Source organism: Molothrus aeneus, chromosome 1 (assembly GCF_037042795.1).
Source record: "Molothrus aeneus isolate 106 chromosome 1, BPBGC_Maene_1.0, whole genome shotgun sequence".
Taxonomy (NCBI): Eukaryota; Metazoa; Chordata; class Aves; order Passeriformes; family Icteridae; genus Molothrus; species Molothrus aeneus.
The window spans coordinates 1461564-1482108 of record NC_089646.1 but is presented as its reverse complement, the minus strand read 5'-3'; the positions used below and the strand labels follow the sequence as shown (position 1 = coordinate 1482108).

Sequence of the window (20545 nt, the reverse complement as noted above, 5' to 3'; positions counted from 1 at the left end):
GGGAAAGTATCTCCTGTGGGATGCTGCAGGATTTCTGGGAATTGTTAATCCAGGAAGGATTGGCTGAATTCTGCAGGACTCCATTCACAGATTCCAGTTTGAGTTTTATGGGAATATACACAAACCTCTTTGTCCTGGGGTCATTCCCAGACCGGAGCTCAAACCTTATCCCTGGAAGTGTCCAAGCTGGACAGGGCTGGGAGCAACCTGGGATTGTGGCAGGTGCCCCTCAGATGCTGGAATTCACAGAATTCCCACAATTCCCAGAATGACCAGGTTGGAAGAGACCTTCAAGGTCATCGAGTCCAACCCAGCCCCAACAGCTCAACCAAACCCTGGCCCCCAGTGCCACATCCAGGCTTTGTTAAACACACCCAGGCATGGGGACTCCACCACCTCCCTGCGCAGCCATTCCAGAACTTTATCACCTTTCTGTGAAAAACTTTTCCCTGCTATCCAACCTGTATTTCCCCTGGTGCAGCTCGAGGCTGTGTGCTCTGGTTGTGTCAGTGCTGCTGCAGAAAGAGCCCAGGGCCAGCTGAGCACAGGCCCCTTTCAGGAGCTGCAGAGAGTGATGGGGGCAGCCCTGAGTCTCCTTTGCTCCAGGCTGAGCACCCCCAGCTCCCTCAGGGCTTCCTCACAGGGTTTGTGTTCCAGCCCCTCTCCAGCCTCCTTGTCCCCTCTGGATGTGCTCAGTGTCCCCAGGTCCTTCCCAAGCTGAGGGGCCAGAGCTGGGCACAGCACTCCAGGTGTGACCCCAGCAGTGCCCAGGGCAGGGCCAGAGTGACCTCCCTGCTCCTGCTGGCCACACCATTCCTGAGCCAGGCCAGGAGCCATTGGCCTTCTTGGCCACCAGGGCACTCTGCTGGCTCTGTCCACCCTGCTGCCCATCAGGTCCCTTTGTGCCACTGTCCAGCCACACCGTCCCCAGCCTAGAGAGTTTTCAGGGGTTATTGTGGCCAAAATGCAGCACTGGGCACTTGGACTTATTAAACTTCACCTTGTTAGACTCTGCCCATCCCTCCAACCATTCCAGGTCTCTCTGCAGAGCCCTCCCAGCTCCCCGCAGATGGACACGGCTCCCAGCTCGGTGTCATCTGCAGATTTACTGACGAAGGACTCAACCCCTCACCCATGCCACCAATAAAGGAATTGAACAGAACTGGCCCCAGCACAGACCCCTGAGGGACAACCCTGGTGACTCAATTCCAGGATCTTCAAGCTACCTTCCAACCCAAACAATTCTGGGAATCTCTGGCTCATCAAAGGTGCTTGGGAAATGGAGCCACCAACACGGAAATGGATCCTTGGAAGCCTCAGAGCTCCTCCAGCCCAGGAGCTGCACCTGATCCTTGGAATCCATGGATATGGAGAGACAGGACCATGAGGTTCTAAAGGTGGGAAAGGCAGGAGCTGAACCTGCCAGGGTTTTTGGGATATTGTGGCTGGGACTGTCACACCTGGACTTTTTCTTTTTTTTGGGAAACCTGGAATAAAGAATTGTCTGTAGGAGCTACAAACAAAACCAGAAATTCCTGATTCTGTTTATCCCACTGGACCCCTGCCCAGCAGGGGCTTCCGGAGAGGTTTTTTGGGATTTCTTGGTTAAAAAGGAGCCCAGAGGTAAAATGGGATTGCAAAAATTCCCGGAAAGTCTGGAATATTTATCCAGCCTTGGGGACGCTCCATGCTCGTCCGTCTGGCCACATCCCCATGGGCTTTTCCTTTTTTATCCCTGTTGTTTGCTGTTCCTTTTGCTCCTGGAGGGATTTGTGGGAAGTCACAGGGAAAAGGATCTGTCCTGTTTATCCAGGGAAGGTTGGGATGGGCTGAGCACGTTCCCCTCTGGCAACAATTCCCAACCCAGCCGGAGCCAACCTGGCCCTGCCGGTGGCACTGGGGACAGGCTGGAGCAGCAATTTTGGGATCTTCGGGAGCTGTTTGCCTTGGCTGTGCAGCCCTGGCTCCAGACTCCTCCCATCTTCATGAGGTTTTGGGGTAATTTATGGATTATCTGTGTCAGAATTGGAGCTCCTCCAGGGAATTGGGGCTTGCTGGAGTCAGCAGAAGGGGAGGGAATGGAGGAAAAGCCAGCCTGGAGATCCCTGCTCCACAACGCAGCTCCTTGGAAAATTCCAGCACCCCGTTATCCCACAGCAGTTCCTGGGATAGATGGGATTTTATGGGATTTTATGTGATTTTATGGGATTTTATGGGACACAGGCAAGTTCTTTTTTGCCACTTTGCTTTAAAGAAGAAGAGGTGAAGAGAGCTGTGTCAAGAACTTCAGGGAATTCCAGGAATTTCTGTGTTAAATAAAACTGGGAATTGAGCTCAAATTGCTGATTCCCAAAGTTGTTTGGAGTTATTTTATATGCAGTGGAGGGAAAACGAGGGATTCTAAGGGGTAATTAATCCCTAAGTAAAAAAAAAAAAAACATGGAAAATGGAATAGGTCAGCTGAGAAAAATTAATCCTGGGATCAGTTCTGGAGAAAATTTGGGTTTAAAACCAGGGGCAATTTTGGCAACAATTTTTTTTAAAAATCACTAAAAAATTTTTCTGTCAGAGGAAACTGTTGGAAAAGTTAAAATACTAAATTTCAAGGAGACGCAGGCTGATTAATTAATTAATTAAAAACAGCTTCCCAAGGGATGAATAAATACAAACGTTGACTGAGGGGGCAAAGGATTTTTAATTAAGAATTAATTAAATTATAGATTTTTATTGCTTTCTTTATTTCCTTGTGAATAGCACAGGAAAAATATTTAAATGTTCACTTTCCTTTGGATAAAAAAATTCCCAAACTTCACTCCCTGCTGGAATCCAGGCTGGGATGGGATTAAGGAGAGGGCAATGAAATTCCAGCCAATATTCCTGGCTCCATCTCCATGCAGGAGTGGGGTGGAAATGGAAATTCCTGCTGGAATGTGGAGGAAGGAAAGGGGAAAAGGGGAAAAGGGGAAAAGGGGAAAAGGGGAAAAGGGGAAAAGGGGAAAAGGGGAAAAGGGGAAAAGGGGAAAAGGGGAAAAGGGGAAAAGGGGAAAAGGGGAAGGGAAGGGAAGGGAAGGGAAGGGAAGGGAAGGGAAGGGAAGGGAAGGGAAGGGAAGGGAAGGGAAGGGAAGGGAAGGGAAGGGAAGGGAAGGGAAGGGAAGGGAAGGGAAGGGAAGGGAAGGGAAGGGAAGGGAAGGGAAGGGAAGGGAAGGGAAGGGAAGGGAAGGGAAGGGAAGGGAAGGGAAGGGAAGGGAAGGGAAGGGAAGGGAAGGGAAGGGAAGGGAAGGGAAGGGGAGGGAAGGGGAGGGGAGGGGAGGGGAGGGGAGGGGAGGGATATTCCTCATTTATTTCAATCTGCTCTCCTTGCTGATTTTCCTTTCTGGTTATTCCCTGGCACATCCTGGGACAGTCTCTGCTCTCTTTTCCATCCTCTGTGGGAATGACCTGACCTGCTCAGTAATTCCCATCCATTTGTATCCCAGAATTCTGATGCTCCACTGATGTCCCCTCCATCAAACTCAGAATTTCCCTGTTTTAACAACCGCTTCTGCTCCTGGAGTTTTGCATATCCAGGTTCTTTGGCATTCCCTAAAAAACTCTACCAGCTCCTGGCCTCTCCTTTTTCCAGCCCCAGAGGATTTTTTTCCCCCCCTTACTTTTTCAATTATTATTCCCCAGAAAAGGAGTTCTCCTAATCCATGTGATTTTCCATGCTTCTCAACTTTCCTTGGCCTCTGCTGAGGTTTTTCTCAGGATTTCTTTCCCTTTCCCCTTCCCTCACACAGACACAGAAACAACGAGGAAACAAAGACACGAAAAATCCCATTTTTTACTGCAAAAACTCCAGAACCAAGGTGTGTTTATTAGAACAACTTCCAGTTTTCCTTTGGCGAAGACTTTTCCTTGTTTCCCTGGGAAATTATTAGATGGGGAAGGAATCCTCATGGAAAAAAAAAAAATATGGATTTTAACAAATTTTGCTTTAATTTGGGATTTTTTGCTTTTATATCCTTAATTTTCCATCAGTCAAAGCAGAGGAGAAAGCATCAGCAAGATTCTGTTTGTCACTAATTTCTGTGAATTCCGGTTTTTCCCTAAGGCTGAAGGATATTCCTGGGATTTATACTGGTGTCCCATAAACACAGGGAAAAGGTGGAGTTTGGGATGGAAAAGGATCAATCATTTTTTGATCGATTTATTAATGAAAATAATTCCTTCCTTTTCATCAATTTTGTATTTCTGTTTATATCCTTCGTCCTAAAGAAATTCCCAGGGATTTGTAGCTCACATTCCAGCTTCTTCCATAGGATCTCCACAGGATCCACCCTTTTCCCACGGAGGAACGAGGCAAATTAAACAAAAATATCCAACTATCTTTAGTGATTTAGGCACATTTTGGAGCTCTGGAATGGGAATCTGGGCTGAAAAACAAGGAGAGATTCCAGCAGATGGAAATCCAAGGCCTGTATCCGGAATTCTCGGTGCTTATCTTGTCCTGAAAGATAAAGATTATTTTTTTTTTAATTAGTGGAAAAAGAAGGAACGAACAATTCCACTGGGAATCATTCTCAGCTTATCAGCAACAAGAGCATCCAAAACACCAGGAATCATCCCAGTCTCACAGTCCCATGCTCAGTGATGGAGAAAACATGGGAAGCAGTCACTAACACCTGGAGCTGATCCAGGTAAGAAAACTCCATATAAAATAGTCCCAATTCCCTCAGGAAATCAGGCGAAAAGGAAAGGCCCAGTTTCATCCTTGTACAGAGAGGCAGCTTTATCTTCCTTCCATCCCACAGGAATGGCCAAGAGACGGAGCCGTTCCTGAACTTTTGGGCTCAGCTCCAGATTCCCACTGAGTTCAGATCCTGTGGTAAAGGAACTTTGCTCCTTCCAGGGTGGACATTCTGATGCCTCAGGTTTAGTTTTTATATTTTCACATTCTGTGCTGCTTTAGTGTGTGGGTCTGAGCTTCACATCAGGGCATGCTGAGCTCTGTGCACAGAGCAGGGAGACAAAACAATTCCTGCTGCAGCTGGGCACCAAGGACAAATGATCCAAATCTCAGCCCAAGAGCACAAACCCCGTGGGCTGGAGAGAGAAAAACAAGCAGGGTGGGACTGCAGGGGCTGAAGCTGGAATGGGACAATGAACTGCAAGGTGCAAATGGAGCAGAACTGATCCCAGGGAGAGACCCCGGGAGCGCTGGTGCATTTTGGGGCCATTTTGGTTCATCTTGGGTGCAGCCCTGGCTGGGCTCTGGTGCTGCCCAAGGTGCATCCATGGAGGCCTTTGAATAAATCCCTGCTTTATTCTTTAGCTCTGTCCAGCCTCTGTTCTGGGTCAGCCTGCACAAGGCATCAATTCCATTTGGCTTTCCCTAAACATTCCAAGAATCCCACATCAGGGGTGGGAGGGCCACCACTGGGTGACACCACCAAGGCTCATCAGCGAATCCCAGGAATGTTGGTTTCCTGGGAATCACAAGCTCCCAGGCCCCTTTCCAAACCCATCAAAGACCCCCAGATTGCTTCCCAATCCTGTTCCAGTTTTCCAGCTTCCCTGTGGAACTGGAACTTTTTTCCTGCGAGAAACCAAGCTGTCCATGCTCACTTGACTGACATTGGTTTCCATTGGAATGGGAATTTCCAAGGGCAGTGGGTTTGGATTAAGGTGAAATCCCAATCCATGGTCCTTGCCTGAAAAACAGGCAGGGACCATGGGTTGGGATTTCACGAAAACTCCTGATTTTTTATATCAAAAACTGGGAACCAGTTGGAAAAATCCAAGTTCAAAGGTAAATGCCTTAAGGAAAAAAAAATAGATACTAATAGGGAAAAAATAGAAATAAAGGAAAAAAAAAAACCCAAACCTGGTAATTTTTTAGCTTGTTTATATTTTGTTAAGTTATATTTTGGAACAAAATTCCCGAATAACCTGGATGTGACTCCTGCTTAACCCAGAAACAAAAGTCACCACAGCACAGCCAGGTCAGCTCCAAAAACAAACCAAAACCAGGCCTAAAAATAAACCAGAGCCATGGGAAAAGACTAAAAACAAACAAAGCAAACCCGAAACATCCAGACCAAATCTGAGTGCAGCTTTTCCCGGGATATCAGATTAGAGGGATTGGTCAACCCCTTCCCCAAGAGCCGAGCAGGGAGAAAACGCAGGGAATGCCAAAGACAAAGGCAGTGGGCACCTTTTCCAGTAAAACTGAGATAAACCTTGCCCAGGAAATCCTGGAAACAAAGCCCAGCTCCTTTGTGAGGGTGAGACAGAGATGCCCTCGGTGCTGCTGTGGTTTGGATGTGTTGGACAAAGCTTTTCCTGGAAAACCAATCCATTGTCAGGAGATGGTGGGAGCAAGATTTATGGAAAACCACTAATTATACTGCCAGGGGTGTAAACATTCCTCATTCCTTCTTTTCTCTTTTCCTTTTATTTTTTTCCCCCCTCTCTTGTGAGCTCAATTCTATTTCCCTGCTTTTTTAGGAGTTTGGGAGCAGTGAATTGTAAATGCACATGGAAAATAATTTTTTTCTTGGAAGTTTCCAGTCAATCCCAAAGGAACGAGGACTTGGAAATCCAGGGCAGAGGAGACTCACCTGGGCTCAGTTAGCCATGATGTGTTTCACAAAAGCTGGAAAAAAAGAGGGAAAGAAGGATCAGTTATCCTATGGCAAACATAATTAACCTTTCATAGGTGGGGTTTATCGGAAGAGTTATGGACTCAGAATTGTCTAAAATTTGGAAATTTTTGCCCCAGATTTTCCATGGATTTAATCTTTCTTGGGAATTTTTTAAGAAAGCTTTCAGGGGTCCCACCCACCTTCGTAGTTGATGCAGCCGTTGGCATCTTCCTGCCCAGCCATCAATTTATCCACTTCCTCCTCAGTCAGCCTCTCCCCTGCATGGAAAACAAAATCCCTGGATCAAAATCCCCAGCTTAGGAATTTAGGAAGCTCCTGAAGAAGACAAATGGGAGTGAGAGAGAAGAGGGGGGCATTTCTCCTGGGAGGAGTTTGGGGTGCTGACCGTGGGATAAGCTCATTTTGGAGTTGCAAACTTGATCCAAATTCCAAACTGCATCCAAATTTGAGACCCAAATCCAGAAAGACAGGAAAAATGTGGAAACCCACAGGATATTATGGGCACAATTCATTTTCCTAGGAATAAGCTTGGTCTAAGTGCCAAATCTTGAAGGTTTGGGTCAGTTTTAACCAAGTCCTGATGGAAAAACTCTCAGTGAAAACTCAGTTCTCCTCTGAGTCTGAGGTTCCGGAAGACTCCAAGGTCAAATTTGGGATCTCTGGTATGGATCAGTGATTGATTTAATTAAATTTAATTTTATGGTTTAAATATTTGGTGCCTATTGGTTTGTAAGTCTTCATTTTGGTGAAGGAGAATGGAGACAAACCAAGGGAATCGTTGGGATTGGCAATGTTGGGATGATTTGTGGTAATTTAATAATTATTGGAGAAATCCAACGCAACGGGAAGGAGGGAGGGAGAGGAGAAGGGAGACATGGAAACACCTCTTGGAAGCGCAGAAAAATGGGGACAAACCAGGGGAATAAATGGGATTGGAAATTCTGGGATAATTTTACAGTGATGGGAATGAGATATTTACAGGAGAACTAAAACATGAAGGGAGAAGAGGGAGCGAGAGAAAGGCAGGGATGGAAATTCCCAAGGGAAGGTTTTCCTCACCCAGCGTGGCCAGGACGTGGCGGAGCTCGGCTCCCATGACCGTCCCGTTCCCCTCCTTGTCAAACACCCGGAGCCCTTCCACGAAATCCTCGTAGGTTCCCGTGTCCTTGGTCTTGGCAATGTGCTGGAGCATGGGCAGGAAGGTCTCAAAGTCGATCATCTTGGAATTCATCTCTGGAAAACCCAGGGGAAATGGAAGGTTTAGGGGGGATTCTGGGAAAAACGATGGGATACCCACCGTGGTGGGGGGGGAAGATCTGTGGTGATAAATGTTGGATAAAAGGAGAGAAGAGTGTGGAAATGGAAGTTTGTTGGATTCTGGGAGAGTTGGGAATTAACCATGGGATATCCACTGTGAGGGCAGAACTGTGGTGATAAATGTTGGATAAAAGGAGAGAAGAGTGTAGAAATGGAAGGTTTGTTGGATTCTGGGCGAGTTGGGAATTAACCATGGGATATCCACTGTGAGGAACTGTGGTGATAAATGTTGGATAAAGGGAGAAAAGTGCCTGGGAATAGAAGTTTTGGGGGGATTCTGGGAATAATGATGGGATACCCACCGTGGTGGGGGAGGAAGATCTGTGGTGATAAATGTTGGATAAAAGGAGAGAAGAGAATGGAAATGGAAGTTTGGGAGGATGCTGGGAGAGTTGGGAATAACCATGGGATATCCAGCATAATGTGGGGATAAACATTGGATAAAAGGGAGAGAAGAACATGGAAATATGGAATACAGAAGGGATCACTGCAATTGTTACAGGCCTTCCCACCCATCTCTTGTGGAACAATCCATGTCCTTACATCCAGGTTATCCCTTTGTTTCTCTGGATGTGTTGGAAATATCTGTGTTTTTAGGAAAAACACGCGAATTCCTCCATAAATGCAATTTCAAAAGGCAAAAAATTGTCATTTTAAAACACATTGATGCCCAGGGCTGTTAAATTAATTAATTCTCCTCAATTTGGGACAATTATCTTGACTTCCAGACCAAATTTTTCCTCCCTTCCTGCTGGCAATTTCAGAGGCTGCTCTGTATCCCGAGTTACTCCGCACTTAGAAAATGGAGACCTCACCTTCTCCAGGTGTTCTCCAGGAATAATTCTGGGAAAACAAACGGAGGAGGACACCAACCTTCAGGTTTGGGTCTGCCAAGCAATTTCATGACCTCAGCCTGGGTCGGGTTCTGCCCCAAAGCCCTCAGGACGTCTCCACATTGGGCGTAGGTGATTTTCATCTCCGACTTGGGGGTCCGGTCGAAAAGGGAAAACGCTTCCTTAAATTCTGGAAGGGAAAAAGGCCAGGAGAAATTCATTCCATGCTCCCTTGGATAAAAGATAAACCCAATGGAACCTTTCCCTCACTAATTGCCTGGCTGTTTCGTTTTGTGGTTTGGGAAAAATTTGGATGAGCTTTGTTATCTCCAATGTTTGTGCTCCTCCTTCCCTGCGTTTTCCGGTTCCACTGCGGAATGGAATCGGAGAGGTCAAATGCTTCTCCCGTGGTATTTCCGTCTCAGTTAACATCAGAACATGTGGAAAACAGGAGAAATCGCTGCCTTGGGAGCTTTCCAGCTGCTCAGGAGCACTCAGGATGGCCCAGGATTCAACAGCAGCTCTGCTGATGGGAGAACTGGATCTTGGATTAAACGTTGGATACTGTGAGAGCACTGGCCCAGTGCCCAGAGCTCCCCGAGCACCTCTAGGACTGGAAATGAGCTATGCCAGGAAAAATACCGGGATTGTCACCCAACAAGCTGTGTATGGGTGGAGGAGGGTGAAGGTGTATGGAAAACCTTATCCCAGAATTCCAGGATGGGTTGGGTTGGAAGGGACCACAGTGGGTCACTGGTGGCACCTCCCTGCTCCAGCAGGGAGCACAGGGCTCAGGATTACATCCTGGCAGGTCTGGAATATCCCCGGTGAGGGAGATCCCACAGCCTCTCTGGTCTCTGCTCAGGGCTGGGCACTGCTCAGGGCAGAAGTTCTGTCTCCCGTGCCGGGAGAATTCCTGGGATCAGTCCCTGCCCGTGGCTCTGGTGCCATTGCTGGGCCCCCCGCAGCAGAGCCTGGCCCTGCTCCGACCCTCCCTGCACCCAGGGATACCCAGGGACACCCAGGGCTGAGGGCCCCTCTCAGCTGGGCTCCTCTCCAGGCTGAGCAGCCCCAGCTCCCTCAGCCTTTCCTGGGCACCGAGATGCTCCAGGCCCTTGCTCAGCTCCAGGAGCTCCTGTCCCTGCTGTGCTGAGGATCCAGTGCTGGACACAGCACCCAGAGGTGCCTCCAGGGCTGGGCACAGGGAACAGGGTTTGCTGTTCCCTCAGGGAGTGGGAACAGGCCAGATCTCCTGCGATGGTCAGAGGTTTCCCATCTCCCTCAATGGAATCCCTCACTACTTCTAGGGGTAGGATCTAGGCAAGAGCATTCCCATGGGAGAGGTTCTCCTTTCCACCACTGATTTCACGTGGATGTGGTGCTTGAGGGCATTGGCAGTGCTGGGGTAAAGGTTGGGATCAATGGTCTTAAAGAGTCTTTTCCAAGTGGAATGATTCCATGATTCTCTTGCAGGATCCAGCAGACACTTCCCCAGACTCTCCAGTTCCTCAGGCTCTCCTTTCCCTGCTGGAATTGCAGGGTCAGAGGAGGATCCCAGGGAGCAGCAGTAACAGGCTGTTATCCTTTACTGTTATCCTTTAACTTCATCCTTTATCCTTTAACTTCATCCTTTATCCTTTTGTTTTATCCTTTATCCTTTTGTTTTATCCTTTATCCTTTTGTTTTATCCTTTATCTTTTTGTTTTATCCTTTATCCTTTAACTTCATCCTTTATCCTTTGATTTTATCCTTTATCCTTTAACTTCATCCTTTATCCTTTGACTTTATCCTCAATCCTTTAACTTCACCCTTTATCCTTTGACTTTATCCTTAATCCTTTAACTTCACTGTTATCCTTGACTTCCCACTGCACCATCCACAACTGATCCCAAAAGTCCCTTTGGCTTTAAATCCCTGGATCTGGCCCTTGTGCTGCTGTTACTTTTCCACATTTATTTCTGTCCCACATTTCCAAGCTCTGGGAATTTATCCTCTTTTCCCTAAATCCCGATCCATTCAAACATTCAGCCACACACTCTGCACCCCAGATTTTCTCCATCTTCCCCAACTCCTTCTCTTCATTCCATCTCCCCCTTTTTTCTTTCCTTTCCTTTGCTTCTTTCCCTCTGTCCTTCCTTCTTTGACTTTTGCTGGATTTTCCTCTCCTCCCTTCTCCCTCCCTTTCCATTTTGATCATTCCACTCCCAATTTTCCTCATTTCCTTCTTCACCCAACACTTCCAAACAACACTGAAACTTCTCATTTGGGACTAATTAACATTCCCTTGTTTTCCTCTTTTCCACTCCCCTCTTTTTCATCTTCTCCCTGCCCCTCCCTCCTGATTTTCCCTCCTGTCCCTGGGCAGAGCCCCGATCCCTTTCCAGCCCCTCATTCCAGCAGAGGGCAATCGTGGATTTTCCTGGGCTCCTTGCTGACAGTGGAATGGGGGCAGAGGCCCCTTCCCAGCTCCTTTCCTGGGGGTCTCACAGCCGAGGTGGGTGAGGAAAAATGGGGAATATTCCCACCTCCCTCAGCTCCTCATCCATCACCACTCTCTGACTGCCTGGGACCAAGTGCTGGGCACCATCTCCTGAAGATTCCCAATCCAGCAAAATTCCTGACAGCGCAGATTTCCAAGGCTTTGAATTGGTTTTTTGGTTTTTTTGTGGTTTTTTTTTTTTTTTTCCCTACTGTTTTAATCTTTTCATTTGCATTTGCTGACTCCGTGAAATTCCCATCCATGCACCAAAACCACCTTGGTGTCCTTTGCCCTCCCTCTGGCCAGGAACCCTCTGGATATTTTCAGATTCCTAATTCCTGCCTCTCTGCCCATCTGCAACAGCTCCTTTTCCCCCTTTGCCAGCAATTCTGGGAGCTGAAGAGGCCCAGACCCAGGGTTCAAAGCAGCAGACATTGCCACCAGGGATGGGTTTCACTCGTGGATGAGGAGCAGGACACCCCCAAAAATGGGAGTGTTCTACAAAGCTTCCCCCCAGACCATCAGTTCTTCTCCTGAAGCCACATTTTGGGGACCAAACCACCTATGAATCCTTTCAAGGAATCCTCTGTTCCACACAACCTTTTCCTCAGCAAAAAAAGAAGGAATTTGGGGAGCTTTAAAAGCCCTTGAGCTGCTGCAGCTTCCGTTTCTCCTCCACCACCTCCATTTGGAATCAGCTGCCAGAACCCCAATCAGTGGTGATAGACCAGGGATATCCAACCCAGAGGAAGGGAATTTGGGAATTCCAAAGGAATTTGTCAGCTTTGGGATCATTCAATCTTCCTGAGACCCCTGGATCCTCCTTGGGTCAGCAGAGAATGACCATGGAGGTGATAATTAAACATCTCTCCGATTGATTTTTCCCCTGCTCTAATTAACCCCTTCCCTGATCCCATCTTTTAGGGGCTCTCCCAAGGGTTCAAAGACCAAATCCTAAATCCTGCCAGATGTTTGATTCCATCCATCAATTATCCCATAAAACCCGGGCTGATTTTTGAGGAGAAATGGGACAGCTGCAGTCCCAGCGTTCCCAGGACTTCGGGCAGGAGGGTTTGGGATCAGTTTCTTGAGCCAGGACAAAGGGTTTGGAAACTGATGCTGATGTTTGGCTTTGAAAGGATAAAGAAATTCCACGCCTGGTGTTATTTGCTGGATTTGGGAGAGCTGGAACACATTAAATTCTGAGGAAAGGCAGGAAAAATTATCTGAAGCAGAGCTGAGGGTTTTCCTTTGAAAATATTGATACTGGTGGTTTTTTCCCTAAAGAAAAACCCGTATTTGGGATGTTTTGGGGATGTAACTCCTGGAAATGGGTCATGAATTCCCTGGTTTTCTTTTGGAGGGAAGGATTTAGAGGAGGAGAGGAAGAAAAGCCAGGAATTAAAGCTCAGCCTTCCTAAAGTTGTCCCAATACCCCAGCCCTGCTCAGCCCAGCACTTCCCAGGGATGGATTTACTGAGCCCAGAAGCGAAAAATCTTCCTCACCTTCAATCTGGTCGGGGCTGAATTCCACCTGGACGAGACAAAAACAAGATAAGAAAGCTGATAAGAAGGGGGGAAATGACTCACACAAGAAGAAATACGGTTTAGTCTCAGTTTTATGATCCCGGGGGCTGGGAGGTCCATGAGGGATTCACCTCCCGTTACCCCAGGTTGCTCCAAGCCCTGCCCAGCCTGGCCTCGGACGCTCGGTCACAGGAGAGGTTCAGGTTGGATATCGGGAAGGAATCTTCCCAGAAAAGTCTGTCCAGGCCTGGCACAGCTGCCCCGGCAGAGCTGGAGGCCCCGTTCCTGGAGGGATTTGAGATCCACGTGGATGTGGCACCTGGGGACAACGGTGGCCTTGGCAGTGCTGCATTAATTGATCTGACGAACTTTGAGGACTTTTCCACCCTAAATGAGTCCATAACTCACTCCCCTTTTTCCTTGGAAGGACATCAGGATGGCTTCCCCTGGGACTTGTTTTTGTGGGAAATATCCCAGCAAAAGGGATCTTCTTCAGAAGAGCTGAGTTTTCCCTGGCATTTTTTTCCACGGAATGGAGTGGGAATGGAGTGTTTTTGGGAAAAACACGTGAATTCCTCTATAAATGCAGTTTTAAAAGGCAAAAAAATTGTTGTTTAAAGCCAGGACATTTCCACCCAAGCCTCCCTCTCCCCAGGGATCCCAGTGGTGAGGTTTGCTCCAAATCCATATGAGAGAGAGAGAAAATCCCATTTTTCTCCTGCCCTGACATATAGACAACACCAGACGTTCCATGAGGATATCAAACCTCCAAATCCAGACCTTTCCACCCGTGTGATTCCAGCTTTGCTCATCTCCAGCACTCCTGGCTTTAGGGAATCATCACCTGATGGCATCAGCTGCATCCTGATGCTGCTGGATTCTTCCCCTGGCTTTGTCCTGGAGGCTCCAGGAGGGGATTAACTCCACCCTTGGCCCTGCTGACGTCATTCACAGCTTCCAATCTCCTGGAATTTTTACCAATCCCAATGAACGCCGTCGCTCCGCACTAAGCCAGGCATAGCTGAGCCTGACATCAGTCCTATGAATAAATCTGTTGTCACCCAGCAGCCAGGAGTTGAGCTGGGGGAAGCATTTAGACAATGGAGCCCTTCCAAGGGTGAAACAACATTCCTGGTTTTTCATAGGACACCGGAGGAATCCGGGGACGAGCAGCAGGATTTGCGCTCGGCCACGGCAGGGATAGCTTGGGAGGAAGAGGAGGTTGGATTTTAGGGCTTTTTTTTTTAATTTGTTGATTTCACTGGGGGTTTTGGGGTGCTTGGGGTTTTTTTGTGGGGTTTTTAAAAAGTTGTTTGTTTGGGGTTGTTGTTGTTGTTGTTGTTGTTGTTTTGGGTTTTTTTTTTTACTGTTCCCTTGGGACTCTGCTTCATGAGACAGAAATGCAGGTGCTGGAAAGAGGCCAGGAAAACCATCAGGATCCTGGGGGTTGAGGTTACATTTGGATTTCACCATCATGTGGGGCTTTTTCTTCCACTAAAACCTTTTTAATCCTATTAATACACAACATTCCCATCATCCCCTCTCCCATCACTTTCCACAGTAATTATGATGGATATGAACTCCTCCAGCGCCCTGGGACGAACATTGATCCAGTCTCCAACAGCTCCAGCCCTCCCAAGGAAAGGGAAAATAAAAACAGAAATCAACCCTTAATTCCAGCTTTAATTCCAAAGCAAAACACTGCAGGAATAGGAATACGAAGCCGAATCTCCGTCAAGGTCATGCAGAGGTTGCTGCTGCATAAAGTCCCCACAAAATTATTCCTTTTTTTCTGTTTGCTCTTAATATTCCAGAGGGCAGGGAGATACAGGATATTGGGAAGGAATTCCTGGCTGGGAGGGTGGGGAGGGGCTGGGATGGAATTCCCAGGGAAGCTGTGGCTGCCCCTGGATCCCTGGCAGTGCCCGAGGCCAGGCTGGACAGGGCTTGGAGCACCTGGGACAGTGGGAGGTGTCCCTGCCATGGCAGGGGTGGATTGGGATGATCCCTGAGGTCCCTTCCAACCCAAAACTTCTGGGATTCTGTCATTTTCTGCAGGGAAGAGTTTTTGGCCCCTTTGGAAGTGGGACTGGGTTGGAGAGGGATTATTTTGGGAATGCTGAGCCTGCCAGAGTTGGGAAACAAAGCCAGAGCTCTCCTGTCACCACTTTCTCCCGTTATCCCATTATCCCGTTATCCCAGTGCCTCTTGGGCTGCTCATTCCTGTTTATTTTTCAGGACAGTTCCAGGGACATTTTGAAGAGCTCCAGTTCCTGGAGCTGGATTTTTAAGGAGCTGGAAGCGCCCAAGGATGGAGAGGACTTACCCGGCAGCTGGAATTATCCCATCCCTGGGGTGGGATTGAACTGAACAGTTCCATCCATCTCTCCCAAAATCAACCCCTTCATCCCAGGAGAAGCTCCCCTTTTCCCAGCCTCGCGTGCAGCCCCTCTGCCTGTGGATTGCTCCAAGCTCTGGAGCTGAACAGGCAAATCCAGCAGGATTCCCCATTCCCGGTGCTGCACCATCCCTGTTTTCCCTGGCTGCTCCCACCCTGGATTCTCTTCCATCTTTCCATGCAGAGAAAGGGAAGAAGCTTTTTCATTCCAGTATCCCAGCAGGGCTTTGCGGGGACAAATTCCATGTTCAGCCTTGAGATCCCAGCACCCCCCAAAAAATAATTCCTGGCTGCTTTTTCCCCAGGAAAATATGGACAATGTGGAAAACTCTCTATGGAAAACCGTGTCCCTTCCAGGTCCTCACGTATCCCAGCTGTCTCCACGTGGATTTTGATCCCAGTCACTGGACCTGGAGCAACGTCACCTCATCCAACTTTAGCCACTGAAATGCCGGCGCCCAAATTCCCAAATTCCCCTCTCATCTCCCTTTATCCCAGCTCAGCGTCTCCCAAGGGTGACTCAGCCCACCCAGATATAGGAATTTGGCACCATCCCAAGGGATGAACTTCCAGAGGTTTTCTCTCTGTTCATTATTGAGGATTTAAATCCCGCGATCCATTTTCCCATGGTTAAAGCTCTAGGAGTCATTCCCGCTTTCTGTGTCCTCAAAAATTCATAAATTAGTCCCGTTTTTCAGATTATTTTTCATGGAAGCACAATATATTCCTGGGAAAATCCACCTCCCTGTTAAAAGGTTTCCAGGTGGGAATGAATTAAATGTAAGGAAAAGACAATTTTTTTGCCACCAAATCTTTTCAGGACAATTCATTCCTCAAAATAAAAACTGCAGAGATCATCCTAGAAAAACACTTCCTTAAAAAAATACTTTCCAAGGAATGAGCCCAACTCTTCTGGAAAATAAATCCCCCAGAACCTCTTTTGGATGAGTTGCAAACAACATCCAATTCCACCCACTCTTGGAAATTTGGGAAATCTTTGGAATGTTGAAAATTTCGGAGCATTGGCTCGAATCCAATGGGAACGTGCATGAGAGAAACTCCAAAAATTTGGGATAATGGCTTTAGGTAAGGGATGGATCCCACATTTAGGCCCCTGAAACTGACATCCCAACACACACACAAAAAAAAAACCAGACCAGGAGCATCCAAAGGTGAGAGGAAAAAAAATGAGGAAAATCTGATATAATTCCAAGTGCCAAATAAGATCTTGGGATGATTATTGGGACTGGGAGAGGTGGGAAAATTCCAACAAGGAGCACCTTTCCCTACCACAGGAATATTTTGATTTTGACACTTTTTAGTGGTTAAAAAAAAAAAAAGTGTCAAAATTCCAAACACAAACAATAAAATCTGGGAATAAACAGAAATAATTTGAGACATTCCCATAAAAGGATTAATTTTGAACATTTTGTTCGGATACAAGGTTGCTTTTCCTACTTTTTTTAACCACAGTTTGTGGAAATGAGAATGGATTTCACCCTGCAGTGCAGAAATTGGGATATTTGGAGAATTCCAACTCTCCTTAAAGCATTTTTCCAAACATTGGGAAGGGATTCTGGACTTCAGCAGAGCTGGATTTACGGAGCAGGAATTTGCACAAACACACAAGGACATTCCTGATCAAATTAAAGAATTCCTGGGAAAATTTCTCTAGGAAATATCCCCTCCCCTTTCTATAAGTTTGGGGGGAAAATGCCCCAGACTCCAACTCTGTATTTCCCAATTTTCTTGATCCAGCATTTGGGAATGGGATATTCCCTGCGGGGATTGGAATTTGTTTATATTTTGGGAATTCCAGACAAACATTTAGCACATTCAAAATGGGATAAGAACTCTGTAATTTATATAATAATATTTATAATATATGTAACCTTCAAAATTCCAAATTGTGCCAAAGGGAAAAAAAACCATTTCCATGAAAAATAAGAATTTTACAAACAATTGTGCGGAGTTATTTTTAAAAATGCAGGAATTTTTTTTTCAAAGATAAAAATAAATATGTGGAGCATGGAATTGTTTTGATTAAAAATAAAGATTTTATGAGTGATGCCAATTTGGGTTTGGGGTTTTTTAAATGACAACTCATCCCTGCTGCCCTTGATCCCACAGTGTCCCAGAATCCCAGTGGATATTCCCACAAAGTCACGGCGTCCTGGCTGGAGCTCCCTGTGCCTCCAAAGGAAACAATTCCCTTTGTCCCTGTCCTTTTCCAGCACTGGAATGTTGAGCATGGAGCTGTTGGAGAGGGCTGGAGCCCATCACAAACCTCCTTCCCAAGGTCACGGAATTGTTCTGGAGTTAATCCCTTCAAAGCTTCCCCAAAACCGAATTCCTTGGGACTTGATTTCTTGATATGTTACAAATCATTGCTTTTTTTCACCAATATACAAAGATTTACAGGGAATTTGGGATTCAAGGCAGGAAAACGCCCTTGCAGGATTTGTCCCAAATCCTGAGCTGCAGGACTCGGTGCCACATGGAAGAGGAGAAGGGTTTAATCAATGAGGAGACAAAGCAGCTTATTCCTTTCCTCACATAATTCCCATGTTTTCCTGAGGGAGGATTCAGGGATATTTATCTGTTGGGAATGTTCCCCTGGAGAGGAGAAGGCTCCAGGGAGAGCTCAGAGCCCCTGGCAGGGCCTGGAGGGGCTCCAGGAGAGCTGGAGAGGGACTGGGGACAAGGCATGGAGGGACAGGACCCAGGGAATGGCTTCAAAGTGAAAGAAAGATGGGATATTGGGAAGGGATTCCTGGCTGGGAGGGTGGGGAGGGGCTGGGATGGAATTCCCAGAGCAGCTGTGGCTGCCCCTGGATCCCTGGAAGTGTCCAAAGCCAGGCTGGACATTGGGGCTTGGAGCAGCCTGGGACAGTGGAAAGTCCCTACCCACGGAATGGGATGGGATTGAAGGTCTGTCCTAATCCAAACCATTGCAGAATTTTGGGATTCCCTGATTCTGTGACTGTCTGCTCCAAATTCCCACGATAAAAGAGATCCTGCAGAGCTCCTCTTCTTTTTCCAAAGGCAATGCCCTCTCCCAAAGGACAACCCCCAAAGGACAATTCCCAAAGGACAATCCCCAAAGGACAAAGCCCCACCAAGAATTCCTCCTGTGCCTTGCAGAGTTTATCCCTCCCGGGGCATTCACATTTCGGCACAAACCCAATTCCCAGCTCATTTTTGAGGATATCAATTCCCAGTATCCAACTCCTCCACCAGCTCCAACGGCACCACAGGACCAATCCACCTACTTTGACCGAAGCTGGGTTAAACTCCACTTCTTTTTTGGGCTCTGGTTCCGCTGGTTTTGGTGCTGGCTTGGGCTCCTCCTTCTTGGGCTCGGCCTTCTTAGGCTCGGGCTTCTTGGGAGCCATGGCTGATGTGGGAAGGACAGGCGGAGAGGGTCGGAAAGGCAGGAGAGAGGAGCTGCCGCAGGAAAAATCCCGGGCTGGAGTGGGTCTTTATCCCCTCTGGAAGTGCCACATTGTCCCTCCCAGACCTGTCACATGCCGCCGCTCACAATGGGGCCATGGCTATAAAAGGACAAGACTGGCCCCGGCTATTTTGGATCCTGCCCTTGGATCCGGCATTGTTCCCAATTAACACTTCCATGGAAAAGAGATTTTGGGGGGTTCAGGCCGAGCCTGGCACCGGCTCAAGCATTTTTGCTGGGCAGGGGCAAGGGGGAGGCTGGGTTACGATCCAGGTGCTCCGATGAGTTTGGTCCTTGCCAGGGCCATCGCGAGTGACATTCCCAGCTCCCAAGTGACATTCCAAGCTCCTGAGTGACATTCCCAGCTCGCTTTTCCAGGCTGGATGGCCCCCCTGGCCTTTGTCAGGCAAAGATAAGCCCAGGTTTATATTTAGAGCTGAGGACGGGGCTTTAGGGAAGCTGAAGCATCCGCGCCTGTGTCAGCTGGCACGGGGAGAATTCCCGTCTCGGATCACACGCTGCCCTTCTCCTGGGAAGGGGCCCAAAAACCAGGATGGCTTTGAGGAAAATGCATCCAGGAGCAGGGAGAACACAGCCCCACAGGGAAGGGGCAGTGCTGGAAGTGCATCCTAATCCTGGATTTTCCAGGCCTTTTTAGGGATGTGAGTGCCAAATTCCTGTCCCAAGGACTGAGATAAGAGCATCCATTTGGAGCTTTCCTTCCCTTGGATTGGATAACGCTTCCCCTTGGAGCAAAATGCAGGGAATAATTCCCAGATTCATGTCCTTTATCCAGGATGTTTTCCATTTCCAGGTCATTTTTCATTACCAGGAGGATCCCATGACACAGGGGCACTTGCACATTCCTTGGACTATTTGTATTTTCCCAAAAACCTGGAACAAAGCGGCCACCCACCAAATCACAGTGTACCTTGTGAGGAGATCCAGGCTGGAATTCCAACAAATATCAGCTGAATCATAAATCTCCTGGAGCTCCTTTTGGTGACATCCTGGAGATCCACAATCCAAACCCCTTCCCTGTGCTTTTCCTGGATCCCCCCTCTTCCCAGATTTCCTTCAGATGGCAAAGCCCCATTGGAAATGTTTTCCTGCAGGTTTCTCTTTCCCAGTTTTCCCATTTTCTGTCCCAAGAGGAATCAGGACAGGAAGGTTTCTGGGATCGGGAGGGATCCCTGCAAACTCTGCACACTGGAAATATCCCCGAGAAGAAACAGAACCATGGGATCACTGAATCCATGGGATGGCTTGGGTTGGAAGGGACCTGGAAGATCATTTATCCCATTTATCCCATTTGTTCCGTTTGTCCCATTTATTCCATTTGTCCCATTTATCTAAAGGACACCTTCCATTAGACCGGGGTATTCCAGACTGGCCTGGAAAACTCCCAGGAACTGGGAAAAATAACAGAAATAACAGGAATCACTCCTTGTTTTCATGTTCTGGAAAAGTTTTCCCTTCTTTAATTCCCATATTGGAATGAGTCGTGGCTGGAGAATTGGGGGAGCTTTCACAGATCCCAAGAAATCCCAAGGATTTATCTCACCATGTTCACAACAAATTCCTCAATCCACATTCCTGGGATTGGCACAGATCCAGGAAATTTTGTGTCCTGCTCATTTAGAGCAGCAAAATTCCGGTGAAAATTAATTTGGGATTTGGGATCAGCTGCAGCCACAGGGACAGGTTTCACACATTTACAAACACACCAGGCTGCATTCCGGGATGGAAAACAGCCCTGGAAAATGTCAGGCCATCAAGATGCCAGCAGGATCTCAGCAGCAGCTTGGGATCATCACCTCCACCTCTGCCAGATAAGAAGAGCCCAGAAAAACCAGGAAAGACGGATTTGCCTTCTCCCCCAAATCCCAC

General features: G+C 47.6%; 1 protein-coding gene across 1 annotated transcript; it reads right to left on the bottom strand.

Moving 5' to 3' along the window:
* Nucleotides 1–6608: 6608 nt before the first annotated feature.
* MYL3 (myosin light chain 3) lies at nt 6609–18596 on the bottom strand. Its single transcript, XM_066553093.1, has 6 exons — nt 18474–18596; nt 12783–12810; nt 8838–8987; nt 7707–7880; nt 6827–6904; nt 6609–6637 (listed from the first exon to the last, which is right to left on the bottom strand). Exons 1-6 carry the CDS (start codon nt 18594–18596, stop codon nt 6609–6611), a joined length of 582 nt encoding a protein of 193 aa, XP_066409190.1.
* Between the last annotated feature and the right edge of the window lie 1949 nt (nt 18597–20545).